This window comes from Anabrus simplex, chromosome 10, assembly GCF_040414725.1.
Source record: "Anabrus simplex isolate iqAnaSimp1 chromosome 10, ASM4041472v1, whole genome shotgun sequence".
NCBI lineage: Eukaryota > Metazoa > Arthropoda > Insecta > Orthoptera > Tettigoniidae > Anabrus > Anabrus simplex.
The window spans coordinates 89694863-89720505 of NC_090274.1; the positions used below are offsets into that span (position 1 = coordinate 89694863).

The following is a 25643-nucleotide window of genomic DNA, read 5'->3' on the forward strand; positions in this document are numbered from 1 at the left end:
TGATCATCTGAAAGAGGTCCTTAATCACCTTCGTCAGGCAGGGTTAACAGTTACGCTGTCCAAAGTTGCTTTCGCTAATCCTTCCATGTCATTTCTAGGGCATACTGTGTCGCCCGATGGTGTCGCTGTAGATCATTCTAGAACACAGGCCATCCGTGATTTCAAACCTCCTAAGGACATCAAAGGTATTGCCAGATTCATTGGCATGGTGAATTTCTTCAGGAAATTTATTCCTAACTTCGCTAATAGAGCGGCGCCCTTGAACTTACTTCGTAGGAAAGGCGTCAAATTTGAGTGGTGTACTTCTCAACAAGCCGCTTTCGAAGATCTCAGATTATCTCTGTGTAATGCCCCCGTTCGTGCCATGCCTGATTTCTCGAAGAAATGTATCGTCCAAACCGACGCGTCGTCGTCGGCGGTGGCTGCAGTGCTTCAAGAGACTGAACTAGGGAGGCGACCCATCGCCTATGCGTCTAGAACTTTATCGGCTCAAGAAGCCAAGTATTCAATTTATGACCTTGAAGGTTTGGCGGTCTTATTTTCTCTAGAAAAGTTCCGCCTCTATCTGGAACATGTCAAATTCGACTTGGAGACAGATAACCAAGCCTTACGTTGGGTCTTAGGTAGGCCGCGCCGCACTGGTCGCATAGCCCGCTGGGCCATCAGGATTTCTGCCTTCCAGTTTGATGTGAGGCATATAAGAGGAACTGAAAAAGTTGTGGCAGATAGACTAAGCCGGATGTTTGCCAATGATGTAGAGACTTCTGAACAGGAAGACAGTTCTTCACTTCCCGAGTCTATACCCCCGGGTGTAAATGCCATACTAACGGACGTTCCAATGTTGTTTAGGGATCTTGAAAAATATCAACGTGAAGATCCAGTGCTGGCTCCTATTATGGAAACTTTTTCTTCTGGAAAACATGTCGTCCCTTAATTATTGAGGAATGGTGTTTTATGTTGCCCGTCGAGGCATGAACAAAAGATGAAAGTTGTGGTTCCAGCTATTCTTGTACCTATGATCTTCAAGTACTACCATGAGGGGGGCATTTAGGCATCTTTAAAACTCGAGAAAAATCCAAGTTATGTTCATTTGGAGGGGTATGGACGGAGAAATTCGTGAATTGGTAAAAGCTTGTAAAGCTTGTTGGCTAAGTAAACCTACCATGTTCACCAAGCTAGGTCTTCTGTCCTCCCATCAAGCATCGCGCCCCATGTTATGTCTTTACATCGACTACGTAGGACCCTTCCCCCAATCAAAGGAGAATGCCAATAAATTTATCATTGTGTGTGTAGATGGTTTTACAAGATTTGCCTGGTTATTCCCGACTAAGCTGGCTACCGCTCAGTCCACTATTTCGTGTTTAAATTCCATCTTCGCTTCTTTTGGTCCGTGTCAATATATTGCTTCCGACAATGCTAAAGCTTTCACCTCCAATCTCTTCCGTTAATCCTGTTTTGATCTGTCCATCTCTCATGTGACTACCTCTGCATATTATCCTCAGCCATCTCTAGCCGAACGGGTCAATCGTAATCTGAGGTCGGCTGTAATTGCCTATCATCATGATGATCATTCGAGGTGGGACACGTCCTAGCATTGGTTAGCTTTCGCTTTGAATTCGGCGGTTCATGAATCTCATAAATTTACTCCAGCCTCATTGACGTTTAAGTTTGTACCCAACACGCCGATCTCCAACCTTTGGTCTCTTAGTGATATTTTACCTGAGACAATAGATCCAGCTAATATTAGAGATCTTTGGAAGAAGGCTAAGGCCAACCTTAGAATTTCTCATGAAAAGGTTAGGGAAAGATATGATCGTGGACAGAGGCCCACCAATTTAAAAATAGGAGACCAAGATATGGTCAAGAACTTTGTTCCCGCGGGCAAGCTTGCCCCCTGATTTCACGGGCCTTGCAAGGTTTTGGATTTCCTAACTCCAGTAACATTATTAGTGGGCAATCCAGCCACCGAGAGGATCTTTAGGGTCCATATTTCACAAATTAAGCCTGTGTAAAATCCTTGTTAACTTTGTCATTAACATTTTGCTGGAACTCGGAAGGTTATATTGTGTGCTAAATCTTAGGCCTTCTGCACTTGGTGTTTTCATCTACCTTTGTATATGTATGTAAAATCTGACCCGACGGTTATTCTGCTGTCCTTTCCTGTACGGCCATTACGAAGCTCCCGTCTCCTGCTAAACCATTCCAGTGACATTAAAAAAAATCTCCACGCCGCTGGCCCCTCTGCCTCACCACCAAGATACTACCCTAAAGCATTAGTTCCAACAACATTTCTGCCGCCAAGATTTTACTGTTTCGGCGCCCCGCAGCCGTTCGGCGCCTTACCCCTACTATGGTGGGGTAAGGGCCCAACCCACTCCCTTGATGTCTTCCTGGGTACGGCGCGCCGGAGTCTACCTCCCGGCACAGGCTGATGTGCGGCGCACCATCCGCCAACTTATCTCTGGACTGTAAACAAACTTCGCATCGGCGACGGGCTTCACCAGGACTACCCCTCTCATAGTGCGGGAGAGAGGTATCTCAGGGTACTTGAGGGGTCCGGGCGATATTGACTGGACATTGGCAGCGGCGGCTGGTCTTGCCGTTATACGTAGCAACATGTACCTCGTATTCTACGGCAAACAAGTAATTCTAACTTTGAAATTTCTTTTCTTTCTTCTAAATTCGTCTTCTATTCAACGTAAAAGACTTTTTCTATTCAACGTAAAAGACTTTTTCATCTATTAACGTTTCTTTAATATTCTCCCGCACATCTATTTGCAAGGAAGCTGGAATCCAACTAACTTCAAATTAGAAACCACTAAAAATGTATTTTTTGGAAATAACCTTGTTAACGAACTTCTTCTGTGTCACCTCAGGGAAGGACATTTGGGGAGGGGGAAGTTCTTTCCCCGCTGGTACACCTCTACGCCGCACATTTGAATTTTCCGCCTTAAAGTACTTCTCTACCGGAGAAACTCTGAACTTTAACAACTGAATTAATTCAACAGTTCCTCAGAAAATGCCACTGTGTGTATTTCGATTTTTTTTTGTTTGATCAAGAAGTGTGGACCTTCTCTGACAGATGTCTCTACTAAAAGGACTATGATCATGCACCCTGGTGCGAAGGGAAGGAACTTTTTGAAGAAAGTTTGTATTCGAAGGTTTGTCTTTACTAAATTTTGTTCTTTCAGTTTTTAGGTTGGCAATATTAATCTTTCTTTCCGGCAGTTTTGAACTCAGCCAATCCCGAATTTCTTTAATTAATTTTGGACCAATGGTGTCTTTCTTCTTCGATGTTGATGTGTAACTTTTAGCTACCCAATACAGTTGAGTGGGTGTGTCTTAATTATTCATGAAAGGTCTCGAAGCTTCCACGAGGGTTTAAAACTGCTGATTTTCACGGCTCTTGGCCACTCGAACAACATTTAGCTCAGCGTGTGGATATATAGCAGGGGGCGGGAAGCGCCTCTTTCTTTAGGCAGCCGTTCTTCAACAAGGTAATGGCCGTTTAACATCTTTATTTCTTGCTAGCTCAGCAGTTTAACCCTCGGGACATGTCCGAAACCTTTAATATGTAAACAATCCATTGAAACATGTAAAATGATTCCGGTCTTTGTAAAATGTTCATATAACTTTAACTGTAAATCGGGGATAGAGAGTGCCTTACCCTCTCGAGCTCCCCTTCATCTTGAATTTGAGGTGACTACGTTTTTGTAACCGTTCCTATATTCCTTCTTAATGTGTTAAATTTATTCTATATACGTGTCACCTCCATATTATGGGAATAGCCCCTGCTGATCGACCTAGCGCCAGTTAGGTTTTAACAAGCTTAATGTAGGAGTGCAAGTTCACGCCTGCATTAATCTTGGTATTTTGATGCCATTTAATTAATTTGTTCTTTTTACGCGAAGGCCCAGTAGATTGGGTATGAGATACCCCTGTTTATATTTGTAAGTTGTGCCTTGATGGCAGTGAATTCTGAAGTCTAGGTAATGCCTTTAATAGGCTTGAAAAATTGAGAGCGGCCCAGCTCATTCTTGAGTTTGAAAAGTGCCTCTGGGAGGCGTGATATTACTAGGCGGGAGCAAGTGCTCCATGTTATGAGGGGTTTTCTGTCCTTTGGTAATATGTTGGTTATGTGCTGAGAGCTCAGGAATTGAAAAAAAATTAGTGCTTGTGGCCCAGATTGTTAAAATCTATCAAAATTTCTGCTTTCTTGGTCTTGTACCTGATTTGACTTGTTGTACTAGTCAAGTTGTCAAATTCTATGTAAAAATTTGTTAAATTTTGTTGTCTGTTAAAAATATAACTTTTATTTAAATTTCAAATTTATCTTTCGGACTTGTAGTTAGACCCATTCCAGCCCGTACCTTCTTTCACCTCTGCTGATCCACCAAAACACGCTAACAATTATATCTGAAACGGATAACTGTACGCAAATTTCGCCAAAATAGTCAGTGTACAGGCACACTATTCAGTAGTTGAATCTCATGATGAACCGATTGTCTGTAAAAATATAACAATACTAGTTTGCTAAGTGAATTCAGAGATTCAGCGTTTGTTTCTTAATGGAGGTGGTGAGGAAGACATTTATTTTTATCTGAATGGATGAAGAATCAATTTTAACAGCAATTCATTGAGGTCTTTTCGATAAAGGTGTAAGTTTGATTGTCTGTCAATAGGTCCGAGAGATAAATCTGAGATTTACTCAATTTTGTAACAGAATTGTGTACTGAGTAGGAAGAGGTCATACACTACTCTGTCCATGAGGAGGTCAAGCGCTACTAACTCTTTGAGGAGAAGGAGTTTCACATTGCAGTGACGTTATGTTAACCAGCTTGGTATGAAAATGTGAAACCACTTTAAAACTATCTTCTGAACTATCGATTCGAACTCACCATCCCTCGAGGGGATGTTCTTGGCTATAGGGCCTAAAAACATGTATCTAACTCGCTCTGTGGAGGAGGAAAGCACGCCGACTCCGTGATGTAAACAGGCTGATGCAGCATTGAGCGTTGGAACTCCAAGCTAAGTTGTATGTTTTATCCTAATGTGTTTCTAATCCTACGCTGCATGGTGAAGTCATTGAAGCATTGTCAATTGGATCCACTGATTGTTTTGAATTCATGCCAATTTTTCATCATCGTCTACTTTAGATTCTTGTCAATGAATACATGATGGAGTTTTAATTATTGTATCATTTTGTTGCACCTCGTAGCAGTAGGCCCCTTACACCAGAATTATGATCATCATCGTCATCATTGATCTCGTCGGTGACCGTATTTAGTCCCACCATCGGTCTGCATTGCTTGTGAGTAGTAACAAAATGTGGGGAACACCACTGGTCTGTGTTACCGGCGAGTGGTGCCATTATGTATGACATGCCATGTGTCTATAATACCTGTGATTAGTACCACTATAGAAGGTAGGCCATGGTTCTGCTTTACCAGTAATTAATACTATTGCAAGGTTCAGTGACATGGATTTTGGACTCTTTTGGCCAACAAGCATTATCTCTGAAAATAAGGCATTGTGAATTGTATCCACTGACTGTCTTTGATTCATGGCCATTTTGTCATTGTCATTCGTTTTAGATTTTATTCTTAATACCAACAAGAGCATTTTCTTTAATTGTAAGTGCTGAAAACTTGATAATCATAGCAATTCTGATTGTAGAAAGTTCAAACAAGTATTGATTATCGCCGCAAGTTTGTGAGGGAAAATAACCTTCGATATCTATGTTTTTGCTTCTCATGTATCTAAACGGTGTAAGCGACACAAGTGCCCCCGGTACAATGGACACCACACCTTATTGCTTTGTAAACAACAAACAATTCCCAATAATGATATAAATGTTAGAAGTTCTTCAATTGTGCCACCCACTCAGATATTTAGTTAAGCATGTAGCAGTGAACAACAGTTCAGGAGAGGTTGTACTAGTTAAAGATTTTTTGGATTGGGGGACACATTTATCCTCAGTGTCGTGTAGCCTTTTCACGAAGCTTGGCATTTGTACTAAGATTTGTTGGCTACCTATATTTTTATAGGTAATACTGATGTATCGCCTGAATGATCCACATGCAACCTTGTTCCGTTCTGTAATGTGTCAGATTATACATTGAAGTTGAACTGTGCAGTTGTGAATACAACCACAAGCCAACTTCCTGCACAGAAAATTGATTGTTCCAGTTGGTATATTGCTCGTGAGATCATTTTAAGTGTTAGTATATTTAAGCAGCGTTCTCCTCTTTATATCTTGCTAAGAGCTGAAGTCTGCTATGATATTTTGTCTTCTAATACCTTGCATAAGGAAGGTTATCTCACCTCGTTAGATGACCAAATTTGTTTGGGGATTGTAGGCACTATCTCTGAGTTTTGTGTTAAGAATGACGCCAAGGTTCGGTGTGCCAGGCTTATAAATATTGATTCTCTTTACACAAAATTTGCAAATCTTTTGGAAGCTTGAATAACTCCATCGGCGATTTCTTACTCCTGAATAAAGGGCATTTGAAGAACGTTTTCTTGAATAATGATCAAATGGATGATTCTGGCAGGTTTAATGCCATACCTCCTGTTCTTCCTGAAATGTTACCTGTAGCTCAGTCTAAGCATAATTCTGTTAAATTGCTCGAACACATTGAAGATATGTTTGCTAGATATCCAGATTTGAAGGAGCTGTATGTAATTTTCATGCGTGAATACCGTGAAATGGGACACATGAAAAATGTACCCCTTGTGACTTTTAACTCAAGCTTTCATATGCCCCATCATTGTCTGCTCAAAGATGCTAGCATGTCAAACAAGCAAAGAGTTGTGTTTGACAGATGTTGTGAATCCTTAAAAGGGATAGCTTTGAACTCTTTAAATGATTGACCCTGAAATTCAGCCTAACTTCCTGTCTATTGTTTTAAGGTTCATAACTAGATTAATTTATAAATTAGCGAGGAACCTTTCTATATCGAAGGCCTCCGATGCAGACTACACCTGCAATCTACCCTGAAAATGGAGCAGGTACTTGAGCAGAATCGTCTGTAGCAACAGGATATACCACTGTATTTTACGCAACGGAAGCAATGACCGATAGAAGATGGACACAGGAAAATCAGGAACTAAGAAACGTAGTCACAAGTCTCGTCGTACACAGCTTCCATCACATAATATTCCAAAACGTAAAATGTCATGAACCGAACAAAGAATGTATATGTATTAGGTATGCGACAAATACCACATCACACTGTGTAGTAACAGGTAAAAGAGCATAGATGACTATGGCAAAGATTAAACTGCAGTATGTTGTGTGACAATATTTCATGCTTACTTTGTAACCTTGAAACCTATTATATGGCCATCTGGCTGCAATAAATTCTTATTATTCTTACATTGTTATATATTCGTATCGTATACAAATTTGTGTTAATATATCCCGACCACAGGTGTCTTCAGAATATTGCGACGCATGAATCCTCTGATGAAAAGATCAAGGACAACCACCTTACTACTGTTAAGGTTCCGCCCCATTTCTTGGTCCGACATTTCTACTTCAACTTGCTGACGAAGACACAGAATCTCGCCCTACTGCATATTATTGTTTTTACGTTGATTTGTTGACAGGTACTAGCCCAGTTGAGGTAGCTGAGGAGTTTCATTCAGAAATTTCTTCCTGGCTTAATAGTACACATGTGTATCTCAGAAATTGGACGTCAAATTGTCTAGAAGCCATTGCCAATGTCCCTGTCGATGATAAAGAAATCTTGTCAACATGTAATCTCACTAAGGATGAAGCTATTAAAACATTAATTATTATTTGGCATCCTAAATGCGATGACAATGTAATACAAAGTTCAAGAATGCACGTAATGAAATCACTAAGGGAAGCAATCTCGCATTAATTCCTTCCATATTGGACCCTCTTGAATTATTTGGATATGCTGTGGTTAAGTGCAAAGCTATCATATATTCTATTTGGCAATTGGAAATTATATGGGCTTATGTGTTAGAGCCTTTATCTGGAATTATTGAGATTTGGAGTGCTATGGAATGGATAAGAAGCAGTCTTTGTACTTATGTTGAGTTGGCTTCTGGATATTGTATTTGATTGTGTTATCTTGATCGTACAATGTAATAACTTTTAGTTTGCTGTTTTCTAGATTTGGGAGCGTTGCATTATTGACCGGAGGTCCTGTGAGTACTTGTAACAATAGGTGCAAGATATTGAAAAAAGGAAGTGAGGTAATGTGCATTTTGTCCACTTGTAATGAATGCAACCTACACAAGTTCTCAGCCTCTGATCGAAGGTCAGTCCATCCTATTAGCCAGTGGGCATTTCCTTGTAATGAATGTGGTTCTGAGTTTTCTCAGAAGTCGCATCTTCGGCAACACATGCATACACATAGTGGTGAGCGGCTACATTCCTGTGATCAATGTGGTTCTAACTTTAATAAAAAGGCAAGTCTTCAGCGACACCTGCTTACACATACTGGAGAGCGTCAACATTCTTGTGATCAATGTGGTTCTAACTTTAATAAAAAGGCAGATCTTCAGCGACACCTTGTTACACATACTGGAGAGCGTCAACATTCATGTGATCAATGTGGTTCTAACTTTACTCAAAAGGCAAATCTTCAGCGACACCTTGTTACACATACTGGAGAACGTCAACATTCTTGTGATCAATGTGGTTCTAACTTTACTCAAAAGGCAAGCCTTCAGCGACACCTGGTTTCACATACAGAAGAGCGGCCGCATTCCTGTGATCAATGTGGTTCTACCTTTAATAAAAAGGTAAATCTTCGCCGACACCTAGTTACACATATTGGACAGCGTCAACATTCCTGTGATCAATGTGGTTCTAACTTTAATAAAAAGGCAGATCTTCGGCGACACCTGCTAACACATACTGGAGAGCGGCCACATTCCTGTAACGAATGCGGTTGTAAGTTTGCTCTGAAGTCTACTCTTCGGCGACACCTTGTTACACATACTGGAGAGCGTCAACATTCCTGTGATCAATGTGGTTCTGAATTTACTCAAAAGGCAAGCCTTCAGCGACACCTGGTTTCACATACAGAAGAGCGGCCACATTCATGTGATGAATGCGGTTCTAAGTTTACTCTGAAGTTGACTCTTCGACGTCACATTCTTACACATACTGGAGAACGCCCTCATTCATGTCATCAGTGCGGTTCTAAGTTTACTCGAAAGGCAAGTCTTCGGCAACACCTGGCTTTACATACTGGAGAGCGTCGACACTCCTGTGATCTTTGCGGTCTTAATTTTACTCACAAGGCAAGTCTTCGGCAACACCTTCTTACACATACTGGAGAGCGTCGATTTTCTTGTGATCAATGCGGTTCCAAGTTTACTCAAAAGGCAAGTCTTCGGCAACACTTGCTTACACATACTGGTGACCACCCGCATTCCTGTGATTAATGTAGTTCTAAGATTACTCTAAAACTCGCATCTTCGGCAATATCTGATTGTACATAGTGGTAATAAGTTTTCTTAAAGTTCTCTTCTCTGAACACACCTACGTACGCACACGGGGGAGCGTCAAGACAATACGACTATGTAGGGAAAATTGCTTATGTATACTTGAGAGAGTCCACGTTCTGGTAATGAATCTGCGTATGTATACGATAGTAAATTTTCTCATTGGTAAAATTGTCGATGTTACCAGTCCACTAACACACGATTGAGGCCACACTTTTCTCATGTGTACAGTGCCACGTTTTTCTAACAGGTCTTTCCTTGAACAACAGCCAGGATGTGTGGCTCAGAATCATTATTGTTATTATTACACAAAATTCTTATCTGTCTCTGGAGAAGTGACGTGGAGTTTTGCTGTGCCTGAAGGTTTGTTTGTCCAGTAAGTTCCCGTTAATGCCCTTCTCTCTACTTACTGTGGAGTATGGCTGATTAGATGTTCGATTTGTGGAAATATCTTTGAAAGTGTAATTGTGTGAAAAAACAGTGGAAGTAGATCTTTGCTTTCTTGTATGAATAGAATTATTTTGTTGCCGCTCAGCAACCTACAGTTCCAAACTTCGAGCTCGATGACACTCCAAAATACTGTTATGCACGTGTATTTTCTCTATAATAGTGCCCCGTGCTATAGTCTACAACTGATTAAGTTGTCCGAAATCTATTAAATGTGTAGTCACCTGTATTGTTTGTAATCTTGATGTATCATATCATGAGGGGCGGCACAAGCAGGTAATTCTTGTTTAAAACATTATTTTGGGAGGTAGTAAATGACCTCGTATTGCAGAAAAGGGGAATTTGATTTATTAGAGAAATGGAATTCATGTGCTGAAAAGCAGCACAAATGCGATGGCAACTTGAGATAAATGAGCAGTAGAAATTATACACAATGATATTGTTATTTACTTGTCACTAGTTGTACACAATTCATGTATACTACCAGTTTATATGGACAAACCTTTTAAATGTAATTTCTTGTCACATACAATTTACATCATTACATCTGTAATTGATGGTAACTCATAATATCAGGAGGTAAATTGTAATTCTCAAAGGTATCAAACTTATTTTCCAGTTTGCACTTGTTTGTAAAGAATAAATCAGGATATGTGGTGCAATGGCTGTTGACTCTTTTATAACTTCCTACCAGTTTCATAATTTATTATTTACCAAGCAGTGTTCCATTAATTTTAGAATCTCGAATGATTTTATCGACAATAATTTTTATATTTCCATTCTATATAACATTTTGTTAGATTTCTGCCGTCCTTTTTCTTCAGAAATGCCCTGTTTAGTTCCGACATAAAACGGTTTCCTTTCTGATTACTTGCAAGACGAGGAATGTGTCTTTTAATAGTAAGTGTGCGTCGCCTTCAAGCACGAGATACAGAATCTTCTCTCTCAGTGCGATCAACCGTGACCTTGCCCAAGGGGCGAGGTGACGTGTCGGACGAGTCAACAACGATTGGATCCGCGAAAGGGGCAGGGGAAGTAGCCCAAAGACATCGAGGCATGAGAACAGGGGAAATGCTTCCAGAGTGAGAAATATCCACTACCTCAGGGGCATACTTAATAATTAAGGAATGACAGTTTATTAAGGGAGGGAAGGCAGGCTAAGGAATGAATAAATAAAATAAACAGTTACAAATATAAGATTACACGTAAGATTAGAGCCTGGCCAGGGAGAATAAAATACCAAGGACGGGGAAGACTTCCCAAGGCACAGATATCACCGCCTTAAGCCAAAGCACGGGAAGGAAATAGCTTTTTGAAGGAGAAGGCAAGTTCATTCATCATTGAGGTATCTTGAGCACGCCATATGTCAGTAGCAATAGAGATAGGACTTGTTTCAAAGCAAGAAACTTGCTCGGCGCAGCAGGGAACACGTCCTTGAGTACTGGTCCAATGGTAACGCGCCGAAAAACAGGCAACAAGGTCCACAGATGTGAATTCAACCCAACTGGTCGAAAATTATATAGACAGAATTTCCGAACAGTCCTTCCACAGAGCACAGTAGAATGAAGCAACTTCTCATATAACTAGTTGCGAAGCACCAGGGCACGACCAACTCAAAAGGTGACAGGTCGATGTAATTAATTGAAGTTCATAATAAGCAGGTACACACCAGCCGGCTGCATCGGGGGGCCCTCCCGGCGAACTCAGGCAAGATGGGTTCTCCAAAAAGCAGGAACAATCAATACAGAGCCGACAGTGTCTTTTGAACTTATTGCCGAGTAACGGAAGGACCAACGGGAAGGCATGGGGCCAGGCCAGGAAGCGACTAGGCATCTGACATGGAGGTAACGAGAGAACAAAAGTAAACGAGATGTAGTTATTAAGGCGTGAGGTGGAAGGAGGAAAATTGACACACAAACAATAGATAATACATAAATCGCCCTAAACATAGGCTTACTACTAGAATGCCAATATAACATTAGGAAACCTTCCTTGAGTATTTCGAAAGAGGGCAATTGGAGGATAATAAACCTCAGCTCAAACCAGCGACTACGCCGGTTTCACCTCGGAGATGTGGACCCTAAATATTCTCTGCCCGACCGGGTCTCTAAGTAGCAGCGAAACAGGAGTAAGAAACACCAATATAGTACACGGTCCCCAGAACCGAGGGGCAAGCTTACCAGAGGGAACAATTTTTTTTACAAAAACCTTATCGCCGACGGCCAGGCTGGTAGGCTTACGCCCCTGATTGTAGTTTTGTTGCAATCTCAAATGAGAAACTTTCAAATTTTGCCTAGCACGTTTCCAACTAGCCGTAATACGACGAGGGTGAATATTCTCGGGTAACAAGTCACTCATGCTCCGTAAGTTGGATATGGGGAATTAGGAACGAATGAAAGCATAAGCGAAAAGGGCGTCATTTTATGCGCCTCATGGATAGCAGTATTGAAAGCAGAGGCTAGCCATAAGATAGATGTGTCCCACCTCGAAGCATCCAGATGATGGAAGGCAATGAGAGCGGAACTTAAATTACGATTTACCCGCTCTGCGTACGACGGCTGAGGCTAGTACGCGGAGGTCGTAACATGCGAGATGGACAGGCCAAAGCAAAACTTCCGGAACGGGTTAGACGTAAAAGCTTTCGCACTATCAGAGACTAAAACTGACAGGGCCCAAAGGTTGAAAAAATGCTCTTCAAACCTTTTATGGTGGCATTAGTAGTAGCCCACTTAGTCGGAAACAACCACGTAAAGCAAGAAAAACCATCCGCACAAACTACGATGAAACGGTTCCCCTCTCCTTTCGACTTGGGGAGAGCCGACGTAGTCGATAAAGATACGCTCTATGGGGCGCGTCGCTTGAATCGATGACAATAGTCCTACCTTGGTACTAATCGCCGGCTTACTGATCCTGCAGATCTTACAGGCCTTGACGAATTTCTCCATCCATCCCCTCCCAAATAAAATACTCCCTGATTTTTCGCTAGTTTTAAATACAGCTTGATGCCCGGCAAGAAGAGTTTCATGATAATATTTGAATATCATTGGAATCAAAACCGTGGGTACCACCACATTCATCTCCTGATCGTGGCGAGAATGAGAACAAATAACAAAATTTCTGAGAATATAAGGAGCAACCGGGCTCCCTTTAACTCCTGAATAACTGGTCTTAACTCAGAATCTTCAGCTTGAAGCTTAGTAATATCATGGTATAGAAGGGGAGCATCGTCCAAAATTGCCCCAGAAATCGACAAGGATGTTAAAGGATCCGGGTCTAAGTCGTCTTCCTGTTCAATGCTATGATAAAACATACGACTTAGAGAGTCGGCTACTACATCTTCCGTGCCCCGAATATGACGGACATCAAACTTGAAAGCTGAAATCCTAATTCCTCAACGAGCTAAACGACCAGTCATTCTGGGCCTACTCAAGACCCAGCTCAACGCCTGGTTGTCCGTGTCAAGTTCAAAATGACGTGTTCCAAATACGTTCGAAATTTCTCGAGGGCAAATAGCACAGCGAGTCCGTCCAACTTAGATTCCAGGGGAGAAAGGGTTCTGGGTGCATACGCGATGGGACGTCTCCCTAACTCGGAGTCCTGCATTAAAACAGCAGCGACTGCAGATGAAGATGCATCAGTTTGAACCACAAACGTTTTCGAAAAGTCAGGCACGGCTATGACTGGGGCGTTAGAGATAGCTAGCTTGAGGTCTTCGAAGGCTGCTTGCTGGGAGGGTCCCCACTCAAATTTAACACCTTTTCGACGGAGAGCGTTCAGTTTGGCAGCACGCTTAGCCAAATCGGGGATAAATTTCCGGAAAATGTTTATCATGCCGACAAAACGAGCAAACCCTTTTACGGGCTTTTAAGGGGGAACTCGCGAATAGCATGAGTTCGGGACAAATCGACAGACACACCGCCAGGAGAAAAGATATGTCCAAGGAATGACATTTGTGGCTTCGCAAAAGAGACCTTCGAGAGCTTAACCGTGAGCCCAGCCTTACGGAGACGGGTCAATACCTCCTTGAGGTGTACCAAGTGCTCCTCAAAACTTTCCGAATAGACGACTAAATCGTTCAAATAATGGTAGAGGTAATTGAACTTAAGATCTGAAAATATCATATCCAGTAGCCTGGATAGCACCGCGGCGCCTGAGCAAATGCCAAAAGGTATCCGACAGAACTCGTATAAATTCCAGTCGGTGGCGAATGCGGTTAAATGGCGAGATTCTTCGGCCAGGGGAATCTGATAATAAGCTTGATTTAGATCTAAAACCGTAAAATAGCGGGCCTTCCTAAACCATGAAAAGCACGAGTGTAAATCAGGGAGAGGAACCGACTGTAACACAATTTTCTTATTTAGGACCCTATCGTCAAGAACCGGCCTGAAGCCGCCCTGCGGTTTAGGGACGAGAAAAATGGGAGACGAGTAGGCCGAGGTGGAAGGCGGAATGATTCCCTGATCGAGCATTTTATCGACGATCTACTTCAAGACCTTGACCTTAGGAGGAGATAGTCGATAAGGAGAAATTTTTACAGGAGTAGGATCCGAGACTTCGATTTTATAGTCCAACACATTAGTCATACCCTATTTCTCGGAAACAACGTCGGAAAATTCGCCACATAACTCCCTCACACTCTGCGCCTGATTCTCAGGCAGATGGCTAAGGCCACACACCATCTTGCTCTGAGGGGGCGTAACCGAACGGATAGAAGCAGAATTTTAAAAAGCTAGCGGCATTCTTACAGAATTACAAAATTTAAAGCAACAAGTGTTATTCTGGAAGTCTAAAATTAATCCTCAATAAGAAAACAATTGTTCCTAAGATGATGGGGCAGGACAAATTTACAGCTACTAAAAATGGAAATTTCGAAGAGAAGTTAGAGATTCGAATTTTTGCCCTAACCAAACCCCTAATCTCTACGTTCGAAGAGTTGGCTGATACGCACCAAAATGGAACAGGTTCCAAGTCCGAAAACTTACAAATAGACTTATGGGCGGCATACCACTTCTAACTTATGAAGGAAACCACAATGCCAGAGTCTAACAGTGCAGATACGGGTTCGTTACCGCCATCAACCTTAATAAAGGGAACAGGACCTTCAAGATTGGACGAGATGCTTAAACACTTTACCGGACACTAGTAGGATGATCAATAGGCAGACCCTTATCACCATTGACACACGGGGTTCATCAGTCGGAATATCCACGACTGCCCGTCACCTACTCAACTGGAACTCGAAGTTGCCGGACAATTTCTCGCCGAATGACCAGCTAGACCACACTTAAAGCAAACCAACCTACTGGTCCTTGATTGCCCATTTACGCCAGTGCTAACTCCAGAAGACCGCGCTTCCGAAAATTTAACTGGGCAGCGGTTTCGCAGATGTTCTGACGAGCTGCAGGCATAGCATTTCCTTACATTCCCTGACTTGTGTGACGAAGGAGTACTAAGAGCCTTAGGCACGGAGGGATCACGCAGAGTCCGCAGGACGAACTCCTTCGGCGGATACTACCATCGCCTCCAACTCCAAAAAATTGCGAGGATGGGCCGCAATACACAAACAGGAGCGGTAAACAGGAGAAATCCCCTCTACGATGGTTGAGATAATTTGCTCTTCCGAGTAGTTCAACGCAAAGACACTCGCATAAAATTTGATGTCAGAAATGAAGTCCGATAAGGACTCGTCAACGCGCTGCATTCTAAAATAGTAACTTTGAATAAAGGAATTAAATGTCCGAGCCAGAATGAAATGTGTTAATAAATATGCATGAGACTGTTGAATGGACATATGCTCAGCAATTGCATGAACTATCTTTTGCGACAAAACACCAAGTGCAAGCGGATAAATAATCTGTAACATACGAGCGTGTGATAATCCAAAGACCGAGGTATGGTCTTGGGACTCTACGAGAAAACGCAGGAAGGAAACAGTATCGCTCGCCGAATTTACGCAATAATATCGAGCCTCTTTTAAGATCAAGGTCAACGGATGGCGAATATTAGAAAAGGGTGAGACATATGACGATATGGTGGACTGTAAGGGATGGTGCTGTACCGATTCTAAATTCGCTTGATGTTTACCCAAATCGTCTTCACCTAAAACTACACCAAGCATATTTGTCCTTAACAGCCAACTTACTAAGCCACGAGTCGACCTTCTCTAAAAGGCTACCGGCCTTAGCTTCTAAATCCTTAATTTGGTTCCTAGTTCCCCCTTGAAGGTTAATGAGAGTAGGCCTTCGATACGGTGAAGGTAGTGAGTAATGCGACCTTGAACTCTTCTAAGTTGGTGGTTCGATGCTACATCGCTCTCTAGAAACTGCATTACTGACAAAATATCAGATAGGTTTGCTTCAGTCACTGAGACCGCTCCACCAACCTCGCCGTCAGTTAGGTTGGGCACAGAGATTACATTGTGTAAGTTAGCTCTTAACAATACCTCGTCACTCTTAACAGTGTCTCTAGATTCCAAGCCGTAAATAGCTAATTCGTACAAAAGTTCATCCTTCCGCAGAGCCCCAGGATATGCTACATCTCGAGTAGCCATTATACGGTAAAATAAAGAAATTCAGGGATCCCACAGACGTATACAACCTCAGGGCACTCGTCTCTCCCAAGCTTATACAGCGGTTGATCCTTGGTCAGCCCCATCTAACCACGACCGCTCTGCTAGCAGAACTGTGCCAACCTTTGGCAAGCGTAGGGAAAGAGAAGGAAGTGGTGGGCCTTTGGGGCTGGACAGATAAGCAGTCGAAATCAAAGTGCCTTGTTTTGATAACAACATTCGCTACGCACCTTAAACATAAACTCCGTCAGACTCTCTATCCAATATATTGTAAAACATTCTGGTATAATATATACAACCTTGACACAAGTTCACCTAGGGAACCAGCCCAAGTAATTTATAATACAGATAATACAAGCTTAAGAGGAGGGTATCCCACTTCATATTATCGCCGAATACCAACAGGTAATTCTAGAAAATACGTGGCTAACAATCTAAAAGTATTAAGTTACACTTTAGAATAACACAAGTTTACCATAACATCTCAACAGCTCTTAGAACTGCAGAGAAACCCTACGAGTTTCTAACAGGTGCGACTTACACATTACTTGGCATTACACGAAGGTGCGTAAAACCTTGCCACTTCATTATAAGGAACCTCAAATCACATTACCCATGGCTTTACAACTCATAATGAAAGACTTTACAATTTAAAGATCCCATGCAAGGGGTACGACATGCCTCATCAAACAAACTGCCACGGCAGAAGTGGAAAATAGCGCAAGAAGTAACGAGCATTAGCTCTACGTAAACGCACCAAGAAGACTTTTACAAGAAAATTACAAATAAGTTTTGCGCAAACCTAACACCTTGATTTCATATCATTACAATACTAAAAGGGGTCCAACCACCTCATACCCTTTCTTACTTGGTAAGAAATCGGGGAAGTATAGAAATTTCAGCGCCTACCTCCATGTCAGTGGAACCTAGATTGACCTCCGCATGGAACCAGGTGCCTTCAAGCACGAGAAGCAGAATCTTCTCTCTCAGTTTGGTCAACCGTGACATTCCGAAGGAGCGAGGTGACGTGTCCAGCGAGTCAACAGCGATCGGATGCCCCGAAAGGGGCAGGGGAAGTAGCCCAAAGACATGGAGGCATGAGAAGAGGGGAAACGCTTCCAGAGTGGGAAATATCCACTTCCTCTGGGGCCATACATAATAATTAAGAAATGACATTTTATTAAGGGAGGGAAGGCAGGCTGAGAAATGAATACATAAAATACACACATACAAGAAAACAGTTACAAATATAAGGTTGTCCCGTGAGGTAGATCATACCTGACACTCTACGTTCACGGCAGTAAATTGACAAGAAAGAAAGGAAAAATAAACTGGAACACAATAAGAGAATAAAGAGAACAAGCTGGAAGCGAACCCAGAGCAATATCATCAACACAAAACAAAACAAGAACAAGATACTTACCATAAATAAGGCCAAGAAAACCCACCCGGAACTAGCAGAAAGAAAAATCGTACCTGGTACCAACTAGTTAATTTAAGAAGAACAACACATTCATAGGGCAATTTAAAACAAATGATTTATTTAGTGAGTTAATCTTTTAGAAGGTTAGAGAAAGAAAATACTCAACGCAGGAGAAATTATAAAGGTATAAATTAATTTGAATTAAGATATCAAATAAAAACTTTTAAAACATAGGATGATCAATCACCAAAACAAAGGAAAACACAAAATTATAAAATAAGTGAGGCCTCATCATACCAGCAAAGTTAATTTGACACTAGTATCAATACACATTGGATACATTTTAAAGTCTTCCAGATCCACCGAGCTCTCACCAAGGGAATAAATCAAGAAGTGGAGAAAATTTAGCACGATACATAGGACCCCGAAGAAACAGAAGGAAACCGAAATAAAAAAATTAAATCCCTTAAATCCGAGCACAAGGTCACCCAAGAGAAGAGAAATCAATCAGAATAAAGCATAATCACATCAATACCAAAACCGTTGGCATGGTAACCAACAAACGCCATGAATCAAGCATGGTAACGGGTGACCACGGATACAAGGATAAACAGAATAAAGGGAACGAAAGGAAGAACGAGGAACAAGAAACACGAACAAAATCTAACACAAACACACCATAATTAAATAATTACTGTCCACTTGGTTAGAACTCAACTGGATAAATAGACTCGCTTAGCATGCTTCGATAAGGTAGTTAAATTGATACTTTACAAGCTTTACCCAAGGTTTACCACATGAGCGTAAGGTACTCGAACCTCGAAACTTCTTAAATTATTTTACATATTTCACCCGAATAAAGGTTTCAATGATATCTTTCAAAATGATAATAACAATATCCAAATTTCTTTTAAAAGGCCGAGATCTTCCATTCAGTTAAGAGTCCATCATTACTACACGACGGATACTGAAATTGATTGAAGCTAAAGAGAATTAGTTTCGTAGAATAGCCGAAAATCTTCACTGAATTAGGAAGGCGTCAAGACGCCATTTTTAAAAAACTTACATTCTGGATGATGAAGCGATGCAACGATTAAACTAAAAATACCATCTAAAACAGCTCCCGCGTTGATTAAAGATCCAAGATCATAAGAAGGGCCAAGGGGGAGGCCCTTTTCACATTTTTCTTCAAGTCACATCCATAACAAGAGGCAGAATGCGCTCCCACGAGACAGGCAAGAACCGTGCGTCCATCTCAATTCACAACTCACGCCAGACTCCACCTCAATAATCGGAGATTAGCTTTTCTTCTGGAAGCGAGCTCTCATTGGTTAGTGGGCGGAGCATCGTAGGACGAAAGCTCAGGTAGAGAGCGCCTCATACAAGGTTCATTTCTTCCCGCAGTTTCAAGGAATCACCGCGAGAGCGCAGATCAATGCATATATTTAGTAAATAAATTCTCAAGCAGTACCAAACCGAAAAGAAGTTACCAATTTCCACGGGGATGAACCCAGCTCCAAAAACGTTAGGAGAGAGAAGACAGCTCGGTGTCAGTCTCCCCCCTCTCCGTTGCACCGTGGTCCCAAGTAACATAAATTTTGGTGTCACAGTCCACAAGCACATGTCCAAGTAGTAAACATCCAATTAGATAGAACAATACCAAGAGGTAGATTAAAGTCAAGTACCACCTTAAAATCATGTTCAAGATCATCACTAATACTCAACTCGGAGTTCACCATTTTTCACCACATTTAATGGTTCCACTAAAAATCCATTTAAGAGTTTTTTACACCACAGTTATTGTTTTAGAAATTGAGCATCAAAGATAATAGGTTCCAAGTAGTACATAGTTTAACTCAGGTCACATTTTCAACATTGTGAATTTCAAATAGATTTGAATTTGGCACGCAATGGGATACACGGTGTTGATTATACTCCGAAGATAAATTCACCTTTATATTTCATGGAAAATTGCACACAACGCATTCTTAAAATTTTCTTCCAGCATTCAACTAAACCTAGCAATATCTCTCGGTATTACATCCCGCATTAAATTTGAGATTATTTCACAGTAAGTCATGGTTTTCGGGTTTCAAGTTTTTTTATATAAGAAATGCAGCCTCTTGTTTCGTTTCCAAAATCAAAATCAACATTTGGCACTACCGCAAAAAAAAGACTTAAAGCGCAAGGAGGAAAACAAGAAGAATAGGATAAATTGGTGAATACATTCAACGGGTAACTAAGATCTAATTAACAGATTAAATTTTAAATTTTTAACCTTACATCAACTGAACCTGGGCCAAAGCATACCACATAAGACTTAGGTTTACCGACAGAGCAGTTACAAGATCAATCTCCACAAGTTTAAGTCACGTGCCAAAGTACTGGCAACACAGAATGAAAAACAATTTAAGTACGAGCATATATTCAAGGTTTTAAGGCAATAGTCATCTGACACAAGTTTCATACAGCATCCCAATAATCAGTTTCAGATTCACCACACGGTGCAAGTCCGCCACCAAAAAATACCAGCACCACCATAGAATTCTAAACTTGACAACACGCCAAGTTAAGGCATTCATCACATGTTTTTACCAAACCAGGTCAAGATCAACCACAGTGAAGATAACAGAACCCCCATATATCCAGAGGTACACTTTCGTAACCACAACACATTACAGTTGCTGACTTTCCCAGGTACACATAATTCCAAACTATTAGTGTAAAACCATCTCCATGCTACTGCTCGGTGAGCAAAGAATGCATGTTCAAAAATTCCCAAACTTTATCAGAGAAATCAAGTAAAATTTACAACAATTACTGGATCATCATCCCCAATCACAGCACATTACCTGATTGAATAAAAGAAGTGAAAGGAAACATAGAAAATATCCAAGGGTTAGAGGAAAAGTCTTCGAGACAAGATAACGTTGGCAGTAAGGAAGGAGACTTCAGATTCTATAAGATGGTGAGGTGCGCTAAAAGTTTGTCATCAACAACCGAACAAGCAACAACAATACCAAGCCAAGATTAATATTGGGATGGATAATAATACATACATAATGGTTGCTTCGATAACACCACAGGAATAACGGAATAGAAAATGGATGAAAGAAATTCAGGAGGGAAAACCAATCCGAAGTCACAAAACCTCCAACTTCATTGAATTCACAACAACATTCTTTCACGCAGGACACCTGATTAAATAAGAAAAGGCGATGAAATCCACCGCAAACCAAGTGACCATCAGGAAATTAGAGCAATGGCCTACGCAACCTAAACTACCGGTTGTCTTTTACATGACCTCGGAGCTAGCCGGGCTAATAATTATGACATCCGCAGATTCACACTGCCGCATCACCGCTAAGCAGGTACCCTTCCATACAACCATGAAACAAGGTAAAATAAAATATACATGGCAGAAAAGATGGCAGGTCGTTAGCAAATGCTCAATGATAATGAAGAATAAAGGAACTCAACACATAGACCCCATAATCTAACAGTTGGGCGACTTCGGTACCGCCTAAAGACCATTAACTAGTCCCATACCAAGTTAATGACTCCACAGAACGGTAAGATGTCCAAACAACCTTGTCAGAAGACAAATTAGATCCACTGAACAGAAAAAATGTCAAAGAGTGACAGGTGAACATTAACTGAGCTTTAACAAGAAGTACCAATAGAACACAAGATAACGTCGGCTCAACAGGTAACGCAGTGAGACCAAAAGTGAAGAAACCAGGACACACAAAACCAACAAGTTACATAAAACAAGTTAAAATCATTCCATCAGAGCAATAGACCCACACCGAAGGGTATTTCCAAATCTACGAAGACACAAGGTACAATAATAAGACCAACAACCAGTCCATACCTGACATGGCACAATGAGCCAACAACACAGAAACCATAAAATATCCATGACTAGCTCCAACATGCATGCGCCAGCCCCAATAGGGAAAAAGGGACACTTAGAACCCTCAACGAGATGCTGCGAGACTATCATGCCCACCCCGAAATATAAACCCCAAACAACAAATACTTGGTACCAATATCATCACCCAACACCGATCTGCGCCCAATCCTATTAGGTTAAGAGGCTTTTCCATCCTCAGGCTACAGACCACATTAGCTCAACAGCAATCCAACACAGTAGAAATGGTAAGGAGGCCGATGGAATCCACAACTCAAAATGGAATGCAATTAAATACGAATAGGTTATAAATTTTCACGACATAGGAATTCCATGAACACAATGACCATGGCAGAGTACCACACAAACTATACAAGATACCCCTAGTCACCCAAGAATATCCACACATGAACCAGACCTAACCGCAAGGAGGTTAACAGGACAACCTTTCCGGGAATCACAAGTTAACATAAATAAAGCAAGACCCAAATGTATGAGCCAGAAACTTGAGGAAGGGCCCTACTCTAAGTGACTACATCATAACGAGGGAACAGGTTAAATTAATAGGAGAGCACGGTATCCGTTAGAAATAGAAGACTACAAGCGGCCAATAACCAGCACAGATGAACTAGTAAAGACCTGAATAGGTCCAGACACAGGGTCCACAAGGCATCCACACAGTAATAGTCTGACAGAATTTAACGACAACGAATGCTTACACAATAACCCCACACAAACGAAAACCTTGGTGAAATGACTCGAGCGACCGCTCAGCCACGCACCAACCCACACCAACCGTGAGACAGGGAAAAGTAAAGTATTACTCATGTCATAGACAACGCATAGCTCCACGATCAGCACAGGCCAGCCATAGCCAAGCAGGTGCACGAACACATCACCAACGACAGTCCCCAGATCACCAGAATAAATAATACAGGAGATATATTTTCAATACTCAGTCAAGATATCACCACAAGAAAATGACCGAACCTCAAGTAGCCCAGAAAGGTAAACAATTTAAACAATTCAGAAATAATTATAACTCAAAAGTTACTAATACATGGCAGCTCATATCAAATAGAAGGTTAGTTAAACAATTTTCAACAGTAAATTTCAATAAATTTTCAAAAGAAGCAAGGCGAGCATAAGAACGATATTAGTTAGGCCTAACGTAGGTACCACCTGCACATATTCACATCAAATACAGGCAAAATGCTCACAGGTTAACCTCATACCGCCATAACTGATGCTTTCCCCATAACTCCACAATATTAGGGATGATGTGAATTACTCAAACCTCTGCCCAGCAGTTCACCAACCAAAACCAACTGCGAGACAGGGTAAAAATGAAATACTTCATTCATGCAAATTTGCAAACACCTACCCGCAGCCAGCACAGATCAGCAAACACAGAACAAAGTCAGAGTCATCACATCCAGAAGCCATAGATGGTTAAGATAAATGCTACAAAGGTTAATATAATCATTATAGGCTTGCTCAGCAATCCCACCAGTAAATAACGTGACCGGCCAAGGAGTCACCGCAGGGAAAAATCTTAAATAATAATAGGAGAAGAGTTTACAAGGCCAAGATAACTGGTATACAATAGAGCATATTAAATTTCAAAACCAGCTTGAATAGTTCACCACAGTTAGGTTTCACTTAATTTAGGAAAAAAGGAAACACACCAAGCATGAAAGCCGAAACAAACCAGCCTAAGGCCAGTATTTCTGATAAATTTTCACTAACGACACGGAAAATCGACCACCAGGGAAATCACACTACACCGGAAACAATTAAAATACGTGACCACAGGTAATAACGATGCTAGGAGAAGATAATTTCCGATATATGATGGTACAGTACCAGTAGCACAAATGAATAACACACGATGCTTAGGCCTAAATTTAGGTTGAGTAAAATCTCGGTTCACACGCCAGTACTAGCACATCAGAACACTCTTAGAAACAGTAGTTTCTCATATTAAATGTTGGTACACACCTTGACAAATACACAGGCCAGGAAACAATAATAATAATCACCATATTAAATTTGGGAATGAAAACATAAAGCCAGAACTGATAATACCATAAGACGTTCCCAGAACACGAACTATCACATGTAAACACACATTAAACACAGGAAAACAACTGCTCTTCACGCGGTGAACAAAATCACACGAGCTCACCGAGTAGTAATTAAAATTTAATGCACACTGATCTAGAAAAGGTACACACACGTACGTAGAATGAATGTTAAAACAGCTACGCCATATGTAACACAGAGAGCACACGATTAACAGTAGTATGCTTATGGCCCAAGTGGACACCCACCACCATTTCAAAAGGTACTTTTTCGTACCACAATGCCAAATATCAAGAATCATCTGTACTCACCAATTTATGTTGAAAGAAGAAAGCAAGGACACTCTACACCTGAGAGGCAGGAAACAAGGAAGCAGGTTACAGCGAACAAAACAGCTGGTCGCAGGATCACCAACTGTACACTCATGACACCAAACAGTCACCACAACTCACACGAACAGGAAAGACCCGAAACACCGTGAAGAGATTACATGAAACAAAAATATTAAGAATAAACAAGACGAATGCATTTCTTTTACAAGAGCACATTACAGTAGTTCTACACTATGCCCTTCCTTTAACTAACTAGGATTTGCTACCAGGTAAAAATAAATAAGAGATGATGCAAACAACCTACGGGTAGGTACGAGCTACAGGTACGTGAATCAAATAACCACGCTCTGCTACCACTATACTGTCCCGTGAGGTAGATCATACCTGACACTCTACGTTCACGGCAGTAAATTAACAAGAAAGAAAGGAAAAATAAACTGGAACACAATAAGAGAATAAAGAGAACAAGCTGGAAGCGAACCCAGAGCAATATCATCAACACAAAACAAAACAAGAACAAGATACTTACCATAAATAAGGCCAAGAAAACCCACCCGGAACTAGGAGAAAGAAAAATCGTACCTGGTACCAACTAGTTAATTTAAGAAGAACAACACATTCATAGGGCAATTTAAAACAAATGATTTATTTAGTGAGTTAATCTTTTAGAAGGTTAGAGAAAGAAAATACTCAACGCAGGAGAAATTATATAGGTATAAATTAATTTGAATTAAGATATCAAATAAAAACTTTTAAAACATAGGATGATCAATCACCAAAACAAAGGAAAACACAAAATTATTAAATAAATGAGGCCTCATCATACCAGCAAAGTTAATTTGACACTAGTATCAATACACATTGGATACATTTTAAAGTCTTCCAGATCCACCGAGCTCTCACCAAGGGAATAAATCAAGAAGTGGAGAAAATTTAGCACGATACATAGGACCCCGAAGAAACAGAAGGAAACCGAAATAAAAAAAATTAAATCCCTTAAATCCGAGCACAAGGTCACCCAAGAGAAGAGAAATCAATCAGAATAAAGCATAATCACATCAATACCAAAACCGTTGGCATGGTAACCAACAAACGCCATGAATCAAGCATGGTAACGGGTGAACACGGATACAAGGATAAACAGAATAAAGGGAACGAAAGGAAGAACGAGGAACAAGAAACACGAACAAAATCTAACACAAACACACCATAATTAAATAATTACTGTCCACTTGGTTAGAACTCAACTGGATAAATAGACTCGCTTAGCATGCTTCGATAAGGTAGTTAAATTGATACTTTACAAGCTTTACCCAAGGTTTACCACATGAGCGTAAGGTACTCGAACCTCGAAACTTCTTAAATTATTTTACATATTTCACCCGA

The 25643-nt window shown here is 41.0% G+C and overlaps 1 protein-coding gene across 2 annotated transcripts in view; it reads left to right on the forward strand.

Annotated features, from left to right (window-relative positions):
* LOC136881880 (oocyte zinc finger protein XlCOF6-like) overlaps nucleotides 1–25643 on the forward strand; it is a 148423-nt gene that overhangs the window by 79695 nt on the left and 43085 nt on the right. Inside the window, exon 3 of one of the 2 annotated variants that reach the window (XM_068229434.1) lies at nucleotides 8148–10524. The exons of the other annotated variant lie outside the window; for it this stretch is intronic. Coding sequence (XP_068085535.1) covers nucleotides 8233–9429 — 1197 coding nt within the window. The 5' untranslated portion in view covers nucleotides 8148–8232 and the 3' untranslated portion in view covers nucleotides 9430–10524. Of the gene's footprint in view, nucleotides 1–8147; nucleotides 10525–25643 lie in introns of those variants that run through there. 2 annotated transcript variants of the gene reach the window in all.